General features: G+C 39.6%; 1 protein-coding gene across 2 annotated transcripts in view; it reads right to left on the bottom strand.

The window, feature by feature from the left end:
• Positions 1-20,590, bottom strand: part of sbf2 (SET binding factor 2) — a 128,385-nt gene that overhangs the window by 101,349 nt on the left and 6,446 nt on the right. For both annotated transcript variants that reach the window (XM_050043650.1, XM_050043659.1), the window contains exon 2: positions 7,902-7,987. In XM_050043650.1, the coding sequence (XP_049899607.1) occupies positions 7,902-7,987 (86 nt within the window). The remainder of the gene's footprint in view (positions 1-7,901; positions 7,988-20,590) is intronic.

Raw genomic sequence — 20,590 nt, 5'->3', positions numbered from 1 at the left:
ATAAACTAGACGACCTTTGTGCTTGCATCAGTCTCCAACGGGATATCAGGAATTGTATCCTTTGTTTCACCAAAACTGTGCTAAATCCTGGATAACCGAATAACATTCAACCAGGTGACAATATTTTTATATGCCGATCTGGCAGAGCAGAAGACTCTGGCAAGAGACAGGGAGAAGACATGTGCTTTATGGAGAAAAAAGACTGGTGTGACAGTGGGAATGTGAAGTGCTGTCCTGTTCATGCTCAGGATCACTACTGTATGCCGTTCAGAGGCTGCTGCAGAGCGGAACCATTGCCTGCGTTTGGGTGGAGCAACCATGCAGCCATCTTATTGAGGTCAAGATATACATAGAAACTACAAAGCATGGCCCCAGTGACACAAGATATGAAGCTAATCAGAGCCTGGAGCATGTTCCAGGACACCACCGTTGACGTCACCAATGACATCAATGAATTCACAGAGTCTGTAGTAGATTTAATTTGTAAAACAACGGAAGCAACTGTCCCCAAAATAAAGTTAAATAATTTCACAACCAGAAACCATGCATTGCCAGGAGCACCCAGACACACAGACAGCCAACAATGTAAAAAGAGGCAAAGAAAGGACTAAATTTAAATGCACAAGTTGAATGAGCTGACAGGATCACACTTCACTGTCCTGTATGACTTCATGTGACAAATAAATGATTGACTGATTGCATTAGCTGTCTAGTTATGTGTTCAGTGCAAGGCTGTTTATAGGGACTACGCTTCATTCTATAAAAGATTTTCTTTGATTTTGAATTGAAATGTAGACATTGTAGCCAAGGCTTTGCACATGAATCTTGAAATATAACTTTGCTCACATTTATTTTCATATTTGATAAACATATCCCATATATTAAACAGCTGGGCACAAGGCAAAAATAAGCTTTATAATAATTCTGAGGTGAAGAATCAAGAGTAACTAACACACAAGTTGACTATTTTTTTGTTTTTTTATTTTATGACCAGTAATGAGGTGATGAATGAGGTGTGTGAGGTAACTAACACACAAGTGCACTTTTTATTCTTAATTATACGACCAGTAATGAGGTAATGAATGAATTATGTTACATAAGTCTTCACACATAGTAAAACATAAAAACAAATGTGAAGAAGTATCAAATAATTAAAGCCAACTTTAACATTGCACCATGTCAACATCTGGGCCTTTAATTTGTGTTTTACAAAGTTTCTGACAGGATAAAACCAGTTTGAAAAGGATCTGCTTTGAAACACTTACTCAATTTGTTTTATGTACCTCTGTTATTACATGCAACAAACAGCATTAAACCAAAACCTTCCTGCCATTAATTGGAAGCCTATTGCTTTCACTGTGTTAAAATACAAAGCATGAAGGTTTCATTAAGGTGAAGCTGGAAATAAAATTTATGACTTGCTGGCAAATGTGTCCCAAAAAAGCAGGCTTGAACAAGATTTGATGTTTGTTACTCTAAACACTCATCGATACTTGGGTTGGATTTAAAAAGTTTTATGTCCATCTGGTTGTCTTACAAAGTGGATTTTATACCTGCAAATTATACAGCCCATTAAGCACGAAAGACAATGGTACCGGAAAGAAACAAGAGCACACAAGGGAGAAAGAAATAACGGAGGAAAAGTCTACAACTTGCAAATCTACTTTCACAAACTCCAAATGGTGCTTGTAACTAAATAAGCAAGCTCAGCAATTAAACAGTGAACACCAAAGTAATTGCAGGCATTCCTTTGGCATTTATGTGGCACATTTTATTTCTTTGCTTCAAACTATGTGGTGGTAAATCTAAATAAGAAAACACAGACTGCAACTGTCCAATTTAAAAAAAAAAGTAACTTTTTTTTTTTTTTTTATCAAACAGAGTGTAACGAGCCTGACTAGGGTCACTTGATCCAGAAGTAAGTGAAAGCTTTTGTAGGCTTTTTGCAGTTTGTCTGCCATGCTAGAGGCTCAAACTTGGTATTGCTGCCAACATTATGCGTAACAGTAGCACAATTTTCAGGACTTAGGACTGACACCAGGGCCGGAGCACCGTGGTGGATGCGTGTGTGTGAGTGAGTGTGTTTGAGAGAGAGGGGAAGAGAAGGTGGAAGGTGGACTATTGCATGTAATGTAAGTTATTAACAACTTACTCCGAACTCTGTTTTGTCACTTTGTGACCCTGCTGCCCAAACCCCCGATCTTTAAACACCAGTGAATTGAAAAAAACAAAACAAAAACAAAGACAACAACAAAAAAAACCCCACCCCCAGTGACAATAGCAATTCTTTATGACTACTGCGACAAACTTGGTTGCTGAAAAAGGTACTTCTTTGCCCACTTCGCCCATCTAGCAGCCTACAATTCATCTGGTAGTTATATCACAATTATTATTATGATTAGCACCACCGCAATCACCTCGTTCTGGACGTAGATGATGACTTCAAGAACGACCGCATCAAACAGGAAGCCATCATTGACAAGGTCAGAGAATTCCTCACCACGCTGTAGGACTTCATCCACCAATCACAGCTCGTCTGACATCTGATTGGACGGCCCAGTTACACTCTGTAAATGTTTGAACGAGTCGTCATTGTGTTTTTAACTTCACTGAAAAAAATCCAGTTTTTAGTCTTTTTCACTTTTTGTGTATATTTTATATTTTTGTAGATAAATGTTAAAATGTCCTCTGCAGCAGGGACGGTCAGTGAACTCTGTGTGTGTGTGTGTGTGTGTGTGTGTGTGCGTGTGTGTCATCACACATGATGTATTTACTTGGATCAGTTTGATATCACCGTGTTGGTGTCTGGGGGCCCATCTCAAGAAGACAATGCAGTTATCACCAGAGCAAGGGAGAACACCATATTCCTTTTGAATATTGAACGAGCTAAAATTAATAATAAATTACAAACAGCCGTTATTTGTCATCCTTGTAATCATTAGATTCAAGTTTAAGTCAATCTTATTGCTGTGTTAGTCATTTTAGAAAACTGCAGCTCAGCTACTTTTGTCTGTCATGTGACCAACGTCCTGTTCATCACTGTAGGTCTTCAGAGTTAAAAGAGAAATGAGAACAATTCGAGTCAGGATCGTGGAGTAATTACTGTTCTTCAACCATTGTTCTGACAAAAAATGGGCTCATACCAATATTTTTCTACTTCTGATTAGGTGGTAATGATCAATACATTTTGAGGTAGCCATTGTTGTTTCTGAAATTTGTTGAGTTTACATGTTAAAAACCTCGTATGTGACCACTACGTTAAGTCCCTCCTTCCCTTTACAGTATATCACGAGGACTGCGTCTTCACACTGGAGGCAGAGGTGATGGAAATGTACTAGGTGCACAACTTACTGACCTCCATCTACAGACATGGCTCATCCATAACAGATGAGGATTTGAGCTGGTTTCCATCATCATCACTTGCCTGAAAAGATTAGAAACACATTTTTCCTAGGACAAGTTGTAAACGCTTTTTCCTCTGTGCATTCCTCATCTGTGGTTATTTAGTTTGCTGGGGGCCTGATGTGACCACAAAATGCTTTTCGTGCTCAGCTTCATCCACTGTTTTCTACAGATGTGTTCCTTGGTGTTTGTAAATGAGTCATTTTCTTTTTCACGGAGTCGAGAAAATCTGCAAATAATAATGGTTTACATACCAGGCCAAAACAGAGCCAAAATGCAAATTGCTTAGTGGGTCTGTTAAACACTATGGTGTATCTTCATTAAAGCTTCAAAGCTGGAATTTCAGTCATTTGGCTCCTGACCAACGTTTGTCACACACGCATAGTAGGAAACCAAATTTCTGGAACAACCCGCTCTCTTCTGTCCTCGCTCAGTCCTCTGGGAGCGTTTTCATAGAAAACTGAGGACGTAAACATATGAATCTTTTTCAGCATGTTATCCAATATTCTACACTACACTTGTAAAGTACATATAGTTGTATCTCAGAAGAACAGTTACAGCAAATATGCAGGGTGTTTGCCAAGAAAGACTTAGAAAAAAAGGCCCTGCATTGAATGCATCCTCTTGTTTCAGCTTGGGTTTACTGCCTTCAATGAGAAACATCATGCCTTGTGCTTTCTATGCACTCTAGGGATTGCAGTATGTCTCAATTTCAGTCTAGGCTGACACATAATGAAGAAGCATTGGGGGGATCACTTCAGCGAGATGGAATACAAAAAATTCACACACACCCACACAGGCACAAAAAAAAAATGGTATGCAGGTCCTCAATGACATCTGGAAACACTAAGCTAATAGATTTAGCTAAACTTGTGGCAGTGTTTCTATATTTAAACTCTATGAAACCACAACAGGATATTTGAGGGATGATGCTGAGAGGGTAGCGCCATCCTGGCTCATCCCTCAGAGTCACTGTACGGTTAAAGACCAGTGCTAGGGTTTCCGACTCATGTCAACAACAATTCAACCTCCAAAGACACTTTGTCTGGACAAGACGTTCTTTCAGTTTTAATTTTTCATAGTTTGACCAGTCACAATTACTATTTGCTGGCTTTAAGGAGCCCAGTGCTTTTCCGTATGACACACCACTGCTCGTCTCTAAGCAATAACTCACAACAAGAAACTCTTGGTGGCCACCAACAGACTCAGTGAGTTACACAGGAAGACGGCTGCTTGCCATTCAAACCACCCACTCACAATATGTCTGTTTGTGCTGGAATAACAGCCTCACATGTCCTCAATTGCCTTATAAATGCCATTACATAAACGAAGGTCATGGTGGAAGAATGATCTCTTTGACCGTGTCTGTACAGAGATTTAATCTATAGCTATAATAACTCTCGACCATAATTTATCAGCATTAAAAGGCAAACAAAAACTTTATTCATTCATCACATGTTTCTAACACAAGTTCAACTGCTATATCTGCAAATACTGCATACAAATGTAGATTATATTTGCCTTTCTACAAAAGGATCCTGTCATAGCGAAAAAAAATGACCTCATCTAAACAGGAGATGTTGAGGAATGTTGTTTAGATAAGCCCTCTCCATTTATCTTGGCTTAGATATCTGACCCATATTATGCAACATGCTGGCCTCTACACCTGCTGCTGCTCTGCTCTGCATCACTTTGCTTCTAAATTATAAATACCTATATGTATGCACCAAACACAGAACATACCTTCAACTGCAAAGTAGAAAGCATGCAACTTTTACTTTTGCACAGCATTTACAATCTATGAGTCCTCTGAATCTTCCCAACATCTGGATGTTTTACTTGTAAGTTTTAGTGCTGAATTGACGACGGCAGAAAAAATGTACTATCACAGAAATATGTGCTGGATTATACTTTCAAAAAATCTAGTACTGTGCCTGGATCTGGAGTCATTTTTCTGTTCTCCCATCTTGTCATCTGCCAGATCCATTCTGCTTAGTCATTAAAAGCTTATCTGCAGTAGCCAATATAAATGAACAAAAACAGATATAACACAGGCGCTAATGTCCTGTGCAGTATGATACTGTTCACTGCTAATGTTGCCCTGGAGAGTGACAGTATTTCCCAGTCCTGATAAGCAAATATTTGTCCATCCATTGCATTGTCCATATAAGGATAACAGACCCCCTGTCACAGACCCCGTGGGGTCGCCCTCCATGCGGGGAGGCAACAAACGTCAACTATTCCCTTAATGTTCCTGAAGAGGAAGATGGACGCAGCCAGCAGTGGGAAGCAGATAGTAGGCCGGACATTATGTAAAAAAGGAATCTGTGGAAGGAGGTTTCCCAATTAGAGAACGTGTAAAGTGTTTAAAACAAACGTTTGAGTAAACAATCATTATGAATTTATCTGAAACAGGAAATGCCAATATCTGCTGCACAAGCTCCAAAGGGCAAATATGTTTTCAAAACATGAAAATTCCCCGGGGTACAATCTGTCATTTTGTGACACTTACGAGACAAATATTTCCTTTTTTACACAGATGACATTCTTAACTATCACATCAGGAAGCTGGTGATGGCTAAGGGGCGCAACGACAAGGACACTCACTCACTAACTAGAAAAACACTGTACAACCTGCACATATGACACATTAACTTGTTCCAGAGATGCCTTCTGCTCTCCTGTTATGAACTATGAAATTGTCATTTGGTCTACACGGCAGACAGCAAAGGCCACAGTCACAGTAAAGATGCAACCACTCAGACTCCAGCCTGTCAATTATACTTGGAGTTTCAGAACTGATATCTACCAGTCATCAAATCAAGAGGTAGCTTTTGTATAAGCAAAAAAGACAACTTTCTTTGCAGTAGGTGCATTTACATGGACCATAATATTCCGCTTATAATCAGAATAATAGCCCAATCAGAATAAAAAAGCCTCATGGAACCACTTCAGTTGGAAGAGACTGGCCTGCCCTGATCAGATCATCACCCCTCTCAATCAAGTGGAGAGGGACGGTGTTAATCTCATGATAATCCATTCAATAGGAAAATTGTATTACCTGATAACCATGTAAATGCTTTATCTGATCGTTTCTCTCTGGTTGGAATTCTTTCAGCATGTCTGCCTCACTTTGGTGTAACATCAGGTGACGTAGGTGGTGCATGCGCCACACACAACATGCCACCACAGCCATTTCTACACGCCTCCCTCTGCTGATTTGCACAGAGAATCGTACAGTAATTAAAAAACGTTTAACGCTCTGTTAGTGCTACATTCTGATGTGAGTCTCTGATATATAAATATATTTTTTGATTTTGAAAAAGTAGCCTTATGTAATGTTGCTGTTACAGGCTGAGTTGCCACAGACATAACAATAGACTCGTTATCGGAAGCTGTAGTCTATACATGAGACGTTTAAGGAACATCTGTAAATTGTAACACCTACTGATAATCTGCATGTGAGGTGTTTAAAGGGATAGTGTACCCGAAAATGAAAATTCAGCCATTACCTACTCACCCATATGCCGAGGAATCTGAATCTGGGGTGCCGTAACCCTCCATTAGGTGGAGTTGTGTTGCTACCCCCTCTCCTCTTGGATATCCACAAGTGATGTGAGGACTCTAAAACTTCACCTGAGCCTCCCTCGGCATATGGGTGAGTAGATAATGGCTGAATTTTCATTCTTAGGTATACTATCCCTTTAAGAGAAATCCGCAATCTGTAACTACGAAACAATAACCTGGGTAACACTTGTGCTAAATTATATTAACAGGTTGAACCACTCCTTCTTGTTCTATACTTTATGAATTGAAGGAATTAGATTTCTCAGTAAGGTTGGAAAAACAAACATTTTGTTCTGCCGTTATATTTCCAGCAGATTAGACGCTTTACAGCGGCCAAAATCACGTTACACATACGAGAAAAGTTATAATCTGATGAAATGCATTGGTGCATGTAAACGCACATCTTATCAGATCACTTTATTTGGTGTCCATGTAAACAGCTAAGTTAAACTCTCTACTAAGAATGATTTCAATCAGACTGAAAAGGGCCCATGTAACCACAGCAAGTGATTACTTAATCATCGTTTGATCATTAACTTTTTGATTTGCCAGATGGCAGAGGAGACAGGGAACAGGGAGAGAGAGAGAGAGGGGTATGATGTGCAACAAAAGCTGGAATTGAACCCATGGCATTGTGGTAATGTGACATGTGATGTAACCACTCGGCTAGCAAGGTGCTCCAATCGTAAACTTTTCTAAACAGGAAGTAAGGAAATATTCATATTTGTGTTTCTCTATTGACAAAAGGCTGAAACACTTTCAGGTAAAGACAAAGTTTGTTGTTTAGCCAGTTTGAATCATTGACTACCAAAACATAATCTCAGCAGCTGCAGGTATCTTTTTTAAACTATGTGCATGTTTGTGTTTCACTTTGGATAGTGCATTTTAAATACCCAGGTTTTTTCAGTTTACAGGAGGTTGTTTTCACCTACCATCTCCACCCCCTGAGGAAACGCCGTTCCCTCCCAGTCTGTCTTGGGGTATCGCTGAATGATCTTTCCACATCCCTCCCCTGAACCTGCAGAGAAAGACATATGAAGATCCATCAGTCAGTGCAGAGGACAGCATCACAGTATGTAGAGCTTAATACTGATATTTACCAATGCCAATGGATGACATGGTATAGTAAACATATGCAAAAGTATGCAGGACGGTCAAAATAATTAATTCAAATTAAAGACATTTTAGAATGATAATATGAATGATCAGTAAACAATACATGGTCTAATGACTATATTTTGGCTGATACAGCAATGCCTATGTCTCCATTTATAAATGTCACGTTAACTATAACCAACAAACACATAAAACAAGCTCTTACATGATCAGACTGATGTACTCTACCATTAATAATGCTCCATTCCTGACTTATATTTAGATTTTCTTTGAGATGAATCCTGATTTACAGTGATGGACAAAGACATGTTAGGGAAAAACAAAGCACACTATGGTCTGGACAGATCACTAAATATAAATACAGTAAATAAAAAATGTGGTTAAGTGATTCGAAAGTGAAAAATAAAAGCTATTAGGAAGCAAGAAAGTTCTGAAAAAACAAATATGTTTCATTTTAGTTGTAAAGAGGAATTGTGTAAAAGCTTAAAATTAAACAAGAGAGATCTGAATATGCTGACAGAGCAAAATAAGGTAGGGGGGTTGAAAGGAATCGATTCTTAGATGCATTGGGATGCGGACGTGGACGATTCGGCATCAATTCACAAATGTTAATAATTGATTATGTAAATGTTTGTTCAGAACATGATGTTGACGGTCAGTGTAGCACCCGGACAGTCGACAGCGCAGACAACCTAAAGTTAACTTGTACTAATTCATCTTTACAAAAGACAGCGGTTGCAAGCTAGTTTTAATTTAATGTCTATTTAAATACATTTGCAAGGCGAACATGAAGTATATTGTGAATACGTACATACGCTATCACCCAGAGACTGACATTAATGAGAGGAGCAGCGATCAGCATGTAAACCAGCTGACCAACACACAACTCTGTGGTGAAGAAGGTAACTCTCTGCTTAGTCAAAATAAACCCTATTAGGATGCGAGAAAGTTCTAAGAAATCTAATATGGTCCATTTTAGTTGTAAAGAGGAATTGTGTAACAGCTTAAAATGAAACAAGAGAGATCTGAAAATGCTGACAGAGCAAAATCAAATCAAAAGTGACACCAAAATAAACAGTCAGATGGATTACAAGAATGAAGCTGAATGCATCAGTGAATTTGGGAGCAGTTACTGCCAATCAATGAATGACTTACTGGGTTGGATAAAATAAACCCTTCCAGCAATTGGCGTTGTTGTTTTTGGAATATTTAATGCAAAACAGGAACTTTTTATCCAAAAAGTCATCTTCTCTTCTCAGGCACTGCTTCTCTCAGATAGCCTTAGTTTATACTTTTTATTGCTAGGTTAACTTAAAAGGAGTTGCATTAAGACAAGTTACTCGTTAGCTTGTTGTTAGGTGTTCTGTCGTACACACTGAGTTAAGAGACAGTAAACAATATTTGTTTTTACCTTTGTTATGAAGTACAGTTAAAGGGGTACTTTGCAGGGATTGGCGGTTACAGTTTGTAAACAGTATCGCCAGCAAAAGTGAAAGCCCAACCCAGATTGGCATTTTGCCTTGCTACATTTGCGTTTTTTCAAACTGTGTCCACGATTTTTGATGCTTCCTCTTGGATACATGTAGCTTACGGTCTAGCACCTTCAACAGACAGCGCCACCGCTACAGGCACGTACATCACGCACTGTATGTAGGGCACTAGTGCCAGAGGGGACGCCAAAACAGCCCAATATGAACATCATCAACCATCAATTGTATTGCATAAGCTCTCCCAGTTAACGCCCTTTCAGACACAACATGGTTTGAGCTGAACCGGCTTGCTGGGTGCGCTAACGCCTTTAGGCTACTACTACAGTTATTAATAGTCAGCTGACTTTGCTGAGCAAAGTTTTTCAAGACCGTAGCTCATTAAAAGATACCTGCGTTCAACAATGGGATAGGAACAGATCTTGCTGTCATCAGCATCAGTGCAGAAGTCCCTCAGAAACTGTCATATAGTCAACTAATTAACGACCTTGCAGCCAGGTAATGCACAAGTGTGTGACTCTGTGGAGCCTCCCGCAACTGCTGATAAATGCCTGTTCTTCTGTATGGGAACATTTATGCAGAGTTTGGAAAGTTTGTGACTCTTCTTTTGCTTTGTGTGAGTAATGGGACACTACAAAGCGATAATGGTTAGTGCACCCAAATTGCCAGCAGCGACCCCACAAACAGGCAGAAAATACATGCAGAGTCTCTGCCGATAAATACACCACCACACACTTATAGTGGGTCACAAGTGGTGACTAAGAGGGATCACTTTTGTATGAGCCTATTATTAAATAAATAAAAAATACATTTGTTTTTGTGCAATGATGTAATTCTTTAGACATCACTGCAGTTTAACAAAAAATAACACCAATAATCTGAATAGCATTTTTCAAAATTGGTGCAAATTCAGTCAGTTTTGGACACAAAAATCACAAAAACACTCTTGGTAATGTTTTGGGACTGATTAACTCAAGATGTTTGAGGAGGAATGTGGTCCAAAGTGTGAGATATGGGAATTAAACAACTAATACAGAGAAACTCACAGGAGCGAGAAGGCTGTTAATGTTTTTAGTGATAATGCTCTGACAAGTGATTACTGGGGGGGCGAAAGAGTGCAAGTTAAAACCAAAAGGTACAAGGGGCAACCTCAATAGCCTTAATACAAAATCTTCAGTGTTGGTCATACATATGTATACAGTCATGAAAAAGAAAGGCGTACACACTTACAGCACATAGTTAGTGCTGTCAGAGACAGCTGGATACTGATCTATGGCAGGTGTAGCGAACACAGATTTGCGAGGTTGACCATCGAAAGCTTTACCAGTGAAATAACTCCCTCATAGACTTCCCTCAGGACCCCATATGGCTGGGTCTTGCAAAACCCTGAAACCTAAATTGGATGTAATAATTCAAGTCAACATAAGTGCAAGCACAACACAATATGTATTTAGGAGTTGATATATGACTGCATCATTCATATTTAGCAATCCGAAAAGCTAATAAATGGAAGTTTTATCTAATATAAGAAACATTTCCCTGGTGGAACATGCCAAAAACAGCATTTTAAGATCTGTTTCACAATATGCTCTTTGTCACACAGAGTTGTCTGACCCCATGACTTCATCTCAACGTTATTTTAAACTCTTAGTCACTCTTTGACAGCTAGGACACACTTTCTATTTGTCAGCCAAGGGAAAGTGTTCTCCTGTCAAGAGAGTAAGAGACAGAAATTGAATACATGTGGCCCATTTCTTGAATTCATAGGAATTTGGATAAATAGATATATGTGGTTTGTTTGTGCAATCAATAAAAGCATAAACTTCCAATTCAAAGCATTCTGGCAGAATACTAGCTTTGTTGAGGAGACACATATGTTGCAGATAGGGTCAGCATTTCAGACCCTCAATCATCAAACAACACACTTAAAAAAAATTGGAATTTGAATGGATTTTATCTGCAAAAAGCAAACCAGTTAGTGCCGGCCTATACAGCATTTGGGATTTTACTCTCATTCTAAAAGTAAAAACCTAAAACAACACAAGCTGACGTCAGCGCTGGCTACCACTACAACCATGTCAAATTGCTACGTTGGTCAGAGAAATGAAAACCAACATCCCCGTATACTTTTGCATGTGCCTTTTAAACATCATGTGTAACCTACAACTTTGGCTCAAACTATAAAAACATCTCCAACAAAAAAAGGATACAGAACAGACAGAGACACCACAGGACTTATAAGAATATTCTATATAGAAGCAGAGTGTGAGGACGCGGGGGACCGCACAGAGTAGCATGAATAGCTATGTCCATTCCCATAGTGCTGGCAGTGGAAGCTAACAAACCATGAGCAGTAGTCACGTCAAGACAGGGGGGCCAGTGGCCCTTTTACAGTCATTAGACATATATCATGGCTCTTTAAGAGAGTAAAGTCCTAATTAGCCCATTTCAATTAATAATGGTTTAACATAATATAAATAAGCAGTTAAATGACAGGTGTGAGTCTGTCTCAGTCTTTGCATGAAGATATTTCAACGGATCTGTCCACTCCACCAAGTTGACTGGGACTGAGTGTCATGACGTGTGTGTGTGTGTGTGTGTTTGTGTGTGTGTGTGTGTGTGTGTGTGTGTGTGTGTGTGTGTGTGTTTGAGAGCGAGACAGTGACAGGGAGAGGGGAAAAGAAGGTGAAAGGTGAACCATTGCACGCAATGTTTCTGTAGATGAGGCTATCAATAACTTTCTCGGAACACTGCTTTGTCACTTTTTGTCACGTGTCTACTACTTGCTAATAGTAAGCTGACAGATAGATTTATGAGGTCTTTAGGACCCTTGGGTGAAGGGACATAAATAATACTTATAATAAACTTTATTTATAGTGCACCTTTCACAAAAAAGGAGCTCAAAGTGCCTCGCAATGGAGATGCAAAACAAAAGCAAAAAAAGACAACGAAAATAAAAGAAAAAAATATAATAAAAAAATAAAAATTATACAGGAAATATGCAATTAAAAATTAAAAAAAATAATAATATGAATGACATTAATTAAAAGCCTAACTAAATGTATAGATGTATGTAAAAACCCAGCAGCTGAAAATCTGAGAGTTTGTAAAGGATTATCGAAAGACAGGGTCTGCAATGTAGGCTGGTCCCAAACCATTAAAAGCTTTAAAAACAAGTAAAAGAACCTAAAAATCTATTTTATAAGATACTAGTCATTCCTAATAAAATTATTACCATCTCAGTTGTCTTTGGGATTGCTTCAATGTAGGACAAAAAAGTGCTAGATATCCTAAATACCCGAACGCAGTTTCTTCCTCCTTACATTTTCTGAATTGATTATTATTCTGCTCCCCAGATGGGAAGCTTTGCCGGGCCGCATGTGACCCATGGGCCGCCAGTTGACAGTCACTGCTGTACAACGTCGTCTCTTGCCGCTTGTGAAGGCTTGCGAACATTACCAGCACTTACGTTACCGTTTGTGGAGGTCCCTTATGGCCATTTACAATTCAAATCACTTCTTAAAATTTATTTGACATGTGCTATCCTGACAACTGTCAAGTTCTCAGTGGAAAAAAGTGGTGGTGTTAGATCCAGTGACAACACTGGCAAATACCATGACTCAGCAAACTACTAAGCAGACAGCTTTTAAAGCCCGTATGTCATAGTTTGTCCAAGAGGTGAGATACTACGCTCAAGGGAGGTGAGCTGCTTCAAAAAAACAGGGGAATGAAGTGCTACACATCATCGTAATGACACGAGATCCTCGGCAGTCGGCTGCAGCCCCCCTGCGCCAAGTGCCTCAAGCCTGCTGTCAACAACTCCTTGAAACCCAGACCTCTGTCAAAGAGGGAGACAAATTAATCATGATGAGGCTCTTGGGCTTAAGTGGAGATTGGTCTCGGTTAGGGAGTGTATGTGTTTGACTGTTTAAACAGAAGGGAGCTGCAGGATGGTTACATGTCTGCCTTTGTTCACCTGTAGAGGCAAGTAAAACGTGCCCAGACACTGCATGGAGACTGGTGCTAGTGGACCACCAGTCTGTCTGACCGTTATGTGTCTTCAGGTCTTTACAGCTCCTCTAATTGATATCACATGCTCCGAGTGCTCCAAGTTCAAATTTTCGACCACAGATGAAAATAAATGACAGAATTCCTCACATTCCACGAGGCTGCACTCTTGTATTAAAACAAGCCGTGCTTTCAAATACTGCCCCCCTGATATCTATAAAGAACCCCATCAGCGAGGATAATAGAACCCAGGCCTGAAAGGGAACATGCTAATTTGAACATCCGCTAGCAAAGGCGGACGGAGGTGGGTTGCAAAATCCAAAATCTAATTTATTTATTTTTTTTCTATTCTTGGCAGAAGCTATTTGAACAACAAGAACGAAACTTGTCCAGGCCAATGGCACGCGTGTGCATGTTTAACAGCGTGACTCATTTCCAGCTCAATACAGAACAACTTGTGTGTGCTAAAGCTGGACGATATAATTGTAATGTTTTTCAGCTTTCTGATGACGTAAGATATACATACAGTATACATATGTATGGTTTCCCTTGAAATGGCTTCAGGGACGAATTTATTAGGAACAATAACTATACGCTAACCTGCCTTTATTAAGTGCCGTTAGAGATTTGCACAGTCCAGTACAAACACTGGGCCTCTTTTATGAGACATTCATATGCACAGACTTTATCTTAAATTAGTGTGTACACAGTTTTTGTGAACTGTTGTGGGATTCATAAATGCCTTCTTATTGCCAAAATAAGAAAACAAAATTCACCAGTGGTCGGGACTCGGGACAACTCGTAAACTGATACCATGATACTCACAAATTCTTACTGAGTTTTGAGGCCAGTTCTAGGTCATGAGACAGCTTATAAAACACAACCGGTGGGAAATATGAGTCAGATATAAAATATTCCAATGCATTAGTAGTTTTTAACACTTTTCATCAGGTTTCCGAGCAGATGGTTGTAGACTAGCCTTAAAAAAAATCCCAGTGATTTGCTACATATGAGTGTAGGGATATGGCATAAAACAAGACAATGTTTTACACAAATTGTGATTAGTTTGTTGTGGTAACCCAGGAAGTATTTGCTGAACATGTTTTACATTTAGAACAAAAATATAATTTAAAATAGGCACTGAACCAAGCTTTTTTAGGGCTGTCATGTACAACAGTTACACATCCTGTTTCTCATGCTTTGATAAGTTGATTTAGATTTTTTAAAAATTGGTGTCCACATCAGTTTAGTCCAGCTGAGACCGTGCTGTCATTTGCACACTGTGGTCAGTGTCCACACTACTGATACAAGGAACATACATGGTGCAGCAGGGCTAAGTCTCTGACAAAGTGACAACTCAGTGGTGGCACAGTAGTGCAATGAAAACACAGACATGCTCATGTTGGTAATTTTGAGTCTAAATTGAAAATAACAAAAACTGCCAATTAAACATTCAGCCAAATATTGACAGTAAAAATAATACTGGACTGATTATATTTAAAGTCCGGGTAAAGCAAAAATGTGTTATGAGTTGATTAAACCACAGAAAACTATGTTATTAACCACCCAGCTAAATTGAAATGGTTAAAAAAATTGCCAAGTACATAAAATTAGGTTTCAAAATTGTGAAAAAACAAGCAGTATTCTCTGCTCTGAAACACTGGAGGCATCTCCACTGAAGGAGCTGAGCTGAAGAACGAGCCTTCGTGAAGCGACAGACTCTCATTAGCAGCTAACGCAGTAGCACAAAGCACACACACGCCGAGCCAAAGAGCGAGCCGCCGCGCAGCAACAGCCTCTCGTTCAGCAGCTAACATTAGATCACACACCCACAACAGTGAGCAGTAACTACCAATGGGCCAGGTAGCCATACAGGCTCAAAGACTGACAGGTACGTCACTTATGGCTACTTTCCTTGTGTTTATGTAATGGTGGCATTTAACAGAGATGTTTAATCATGTATTTATTAGACTGAAAGAGCTCAGAGAGCTTGTGGAATTAGCAACTCGCTTCTCACATGCAGGGGATGAACGAAACAAAACTGATAGTATGCACTCTAGTTAGTTTTTATATAGTAGGGGAGGGGTTATGGTAAGAATGGCTCCGGTGTGTCATCGAGTCAGGATTTTAGGCCTGCCCAAAAAATCCAGAACACACAGAAATGGTAAAAACTGTTTGACAATTTAACTCCACAATTCAGCACTGTCAAGTTCCCGGTCTTTTCATGGCTTTGACAAGTATTTTCTAAAATATATAATGTGTTTAAAAGTATTAAAGTTTGAACAGGGCTCAGCTGGATGCTCAGTGTCACAGTTGCATTCACGTAATATAATAAACAAGCTAACAGCGCTAACAACAGCTTGGACATGTGCAACAACATTTTTTGCCGACACTAGATATCAAACAAAAGCCAGAGCCAATCATCTGTGAGCTGTAAATTCACCACTTCCAAGTAGAAGAGAGAGGATAATGTTATGTCAGAGCAATATAGTGGAAAGTTTCTCCTCCTCTGTGCCACTGCATCACGTCCACAGCTGTCTGTATCAAAGAGCAGCTAAGCCTCCCCAGAAATACACTGCACAGCACACTGTCTATCAAAAAAAAAAGAAAACTCGACTTAAAACATCTCAGTCGACAGAGGAGCCAACTGATGATCTGCATCTCCCACTTTCAAGGCGCAGACCTAGATTTTACTTTATCCGAACTTCATTTTTTCAAGCTGTCACCAGTTGATACCAACACAAGTGCATCCCTACAAAGGCAAATTCCACGTGTCAAAAATGTAAAAAGAGTTTTGAGATTTAATTACTTTGAAAAGGTTTTTGAACATTCTTGCAGAGACACCCTGAGTTCAACATTCCCCTGTATCAGCAACCCTACCGGGACTTGAGCCATTGCTGCAAGTCAGCACACACACACGTACACAAACATCTGACTCCAGCTACCTCGAAAGATTGAATGAACCTAGTAAGTTATTACTGAGTTGTGTGATTTAGCATGGTCTCAACAAAAAGTGGAGAGGAAAAGTTGTTAGTTTTTCTTGATTAGAGCAGATGTTTCTCCTCTCTGAAGAAAAAAGCTCCATCCATCTTCCTGATTTATCTTCCTGCTGTTTCTGTTGATTAAATCAGCCAAATGCTTATTTTACCATGTATGGACAGGCCACCAGTGGAGCTGACGCAACATTCACGTCAGCATTTAACCTGATTTTGGCCCTGTTGCGGACACAGGTGCACTGTTCTGGAAACAAGTTCACAGATATCGCTTCTTCTCATTCCTCCACACCAATTTCAAACCTGAGTTTAAAGGGACAATCCCCCCAAAAACAGAATTTACATTAGAGTCCCCCCTCCACTCAAAAAGTGCTTTTCTGAAATTTTCCTGAAATGTCTGGCCTAGACTACACTGACTTGTGTCTGTGCAGAGTTTGCCATTAGAGAGGTGTGTGCACATTCCTCTACTGAGGGGGGGTTATGTCTGTGCACCTGCCTAAAATCTTAGACTCAAATATACAGATTAGGTACATCACTAATACAAAAGTCAATTGCTGTCTAATACGGAAACACGTATCGTTGGGGAAAAAGACTTCGACACAACACCAGCAAAGAAACCAGAAACCTCCCGTGCAGAGCAGATTTGTCAGTACAGACAGTGAGAGTTTGCATCAGCACAGTGCAATACAAAAACTTTCTCTAATCATGAAGCCCAATGTTACTGTATAATCCAATGGTTTATAAGTGAAGTACATGAACTGCACTGCATGTCAATGAAAGTGAGGATGCAATGTCTGCATCCTCACTGTGCTACGTTTTTATGAACTATGAAAATCTGGTCCCATTTCTCGCCTGTGTTAAGGCGCATTCTCACTTCCTCTTTCTGTCCTTGCTATTCTTGTACCTGTCAATCTCCTAGAAACAGCAGGTGTTTTTGCAACTTCATCGTATTGAATTGTGATGTTTATTACTTCTTCAATATCAGCTGCCTGATGTGCGACACACAGCTCGGCTCACCAGAGCAGCTCCAGTCTGTGTTTGTCTTTAACCTTCTGTGGCACCTTCAGTGTTGCACCAACTCCTAACTGGACGTGTTGCAACCAAAGAACATCAGATTATTTCAGTGATTCCTAATGAAGATGTGCTAACCTACATGTCATGTGTCTGAAAAAGAGCCCGCCCTGGCTGTATTTTGGCAAAGCTGCATGCACCTCCAACCTATTTTCAGAGCAACAGCGAGGACGGCGGAAGAGATACCTGCACACCAATGTAACTGGGCTGGAAAACGACAAAAAAGTCCATGTCCTAAGACTACAGAACAACAGAAACCTGTTGCTTGTGCTCACTCAGGGCTTAATTGGCTCCCTAAATGTTGTTGTCCCTCGTTATATATCCGGACAGTTTAACGCGCACCATCTGCCAGAGTTTGCTCACTCTATATAGGTTAGGAAGAGTTGTTAGTTGTGATGTGTGACTAAACTAAGTGCTGTGGGCAGGACATTAAACTGGGCTACAGAGTGGTGACTGATCAATGTATGGGAAAAACTGTAAGTGTTTCCTTTGACGCTAACACCAGCCATCAGTCAGCCTAGCGCTAGTCTCACATAGCCACACCTATACCCACACTTTAGTGCTGTGCCAGCACTGGAGAAAGCAGGAAGTGAAAGTACAACCTGTTGCAGGCAGAAGTGGTGGCCAGGGTGGAGGCCTGATCAGGAGTTTCTCAATAAGGGAGAGCCAACCTGCTTCCAGCCCCTCTTCAATTTTTTTTTTTTTACTATTTATATATTACAAAACATGTTAAAACAAATTTATTGAGGCTAGTATTTCTTCACACTTCAAAATGTGTCCGAAAGGGGACTTTAAACTATTTCAGCCATTAAGAGATCAACGATGTCTTCACAACCACTGACACTGAATTAGTGCCCTGCATTTTGTCATCATGTATCACATCCAAATGAGTCTAGTGTAATGTAATCAGAAAATGTGACTACATCCCATTAAAATCACCACAGATACTGACATATTGCCTAATAATCCCTTATTCTAATGGAGTGTACTGATTAATTGTTATCACCACTTCAGTCCCTCATTCTGCTGTTTAGTTTTAGGGCAGACCCAATTTGAATTCACAAACTAAAACTACATATGTAAATTATATATCAGGGCAGCTTTTTCCTTTACGATCATTGTTGAGGCATAGGAACACCCAGTTTGGGTCTCTAGGGTGACCATCATCAGGAAACTGATTATTCTGTGTGGATCATATGCAAAGGAACAGGCTGTGGTGCCGTTTGCATGGCAAAAGGGTATCAGAGATTAGCAAACCAATGATGTCACAATTATCAAATTCAGGAAGCTTTCCAGCTTCCAAAGACAGCTGCAGGGCAGGAAAAATATGTACACAGACAGACATTTCCTTAAGGTCATGCCCAGGTCAAAAAGTTGGGAGAAAAGAAAAATATATCAGCCAAGAGAGGATCTTCAAAACAGTTAAATACCACACACAAATCTTACAGTTTCTTCAGCCTCCTCCTCCTCCTCCTCCTTTTTTGATGGGCATATTTTGTAGAAATGTTTTCCATGGAGAACAATAAATTGTAGTTCTCAAGTGGGTTTCCAGCAGGACGAGGATAAACTTTAATATCTTTAAATCATCTTTTCATCACTTTCTCTTTCCCTCAGCTCAAAAACTATAAAAGCAGTGCTGCTCACTTGTGTCAGTGCCATAGTCATCATCACTCAGTCAGTCAGGGGTCGAAACTTTATGCTTTCTGCATATGAAGCTCAGATGCAACTGTGCATATGGTGGCTAACAGTTGATCCAAAAATGACTCTCCATTTTCCAGCTTTCAGCAAACAATTAGACGCTATTCATTTTACAGCCCCTGGTTCCATCTGTTGATATATTTATATTAATCCTATTCAGACTAGTGTGAGCTCAGAACAATGTCTTCGTTCAACACAACCAGACTGAGTTCATTTTAGTTCAACTCTTAATCAGTTTTAAAGACCAAGATATTGCCGTCATTAAATCTCATCAGATTAAGGAAATGGTTAACCTGCTTCAGAGAAAGGGATGACCTAATATTCTACAGTGTTTTTGCCCCCACCAGACTATTTCATGTCACTTTTTATTTCCTCTTAAAATGTTACAGCTAAAATGTTTCCTGACATGAACTTTAGCATAATTTGCATAGCCACAGGAATCACAAAGCTCTGATATTATAACACCTTATCAGCAGACTGGGAGTAGTGTTAACAGTAGCCAGTGGAGTTTCCCTGCATATCAGTTCAAAACTCCACAACACAGAGGAAGGAACTCGTCCATTGTGGTCAGGACGCCTCTCACCACAAAGTCTGAATCCAAACGAGAAGCTGCCAAATGTGGAGTTCAAAAGAAAACAATCAATGGGGGCAGAAAAACCAAGATGTAAAACAAAAGCAAAACAATCCCACATCTCTCATGTGACACCTTTGGTAACCGCAAGCAGCCTGTTGGACTGACATTTGACATCAACAGCTCACTGAAGGATGTATGAGAGCCTTTTTTTCCTGATAAATCCTTGTAAGTCATTATGGTGTCAAACGGACAGATGTGACAAAGCTTAAGTGGAAGTGAATGTTTTTCAGTGGAAAACCACTGAAAAATATAAATAACCTTATAATCATACAGAGACTGTTATTATGTGCTAATTAGTCTATTGCAGTATTGGTATCAGTTATAGATATCGTATATGAAAATAGAGCAAAGTGAATGTGCATTTACACACCCAATAAAACCAAGTAAACCAGTTACTCACTGATGGAACAGCCCCACCTCTTTGCTCTTAAAATCATAGATTTATTTCTTCTGTAACTTTTTAAGTACACAGAAAAATGGTAGATATTACAAGTGTTTTAGTGTTGTCACAATACTGAAATTTCTAACTTCAAAGATATCGACATACAATACCACGGGCAAATTTTGACACTGAGGGCACTACATTTATTTTCTTTTAGGAAAAGATAGGGCTA

The sequence above is a fragment of the Epinephelus moara genome, chromosome 1, assembly GCF_006386435.1.
Source record: "Epinephelus moara isolate mb chromosome 1, YSFRI_EMoa_1.0, whole genome shotgun sequence".
In the NCBI taxonomy this organism is placed as follows: Eukaryota; Metazoa; Chordata; class Actinopteri; order Perciformes; family Serranidae; genus Epinephelus; species Epinephelus moara.
This window is presented reverse-complemented; position numbering and strand designations above follow the sequence as displayed.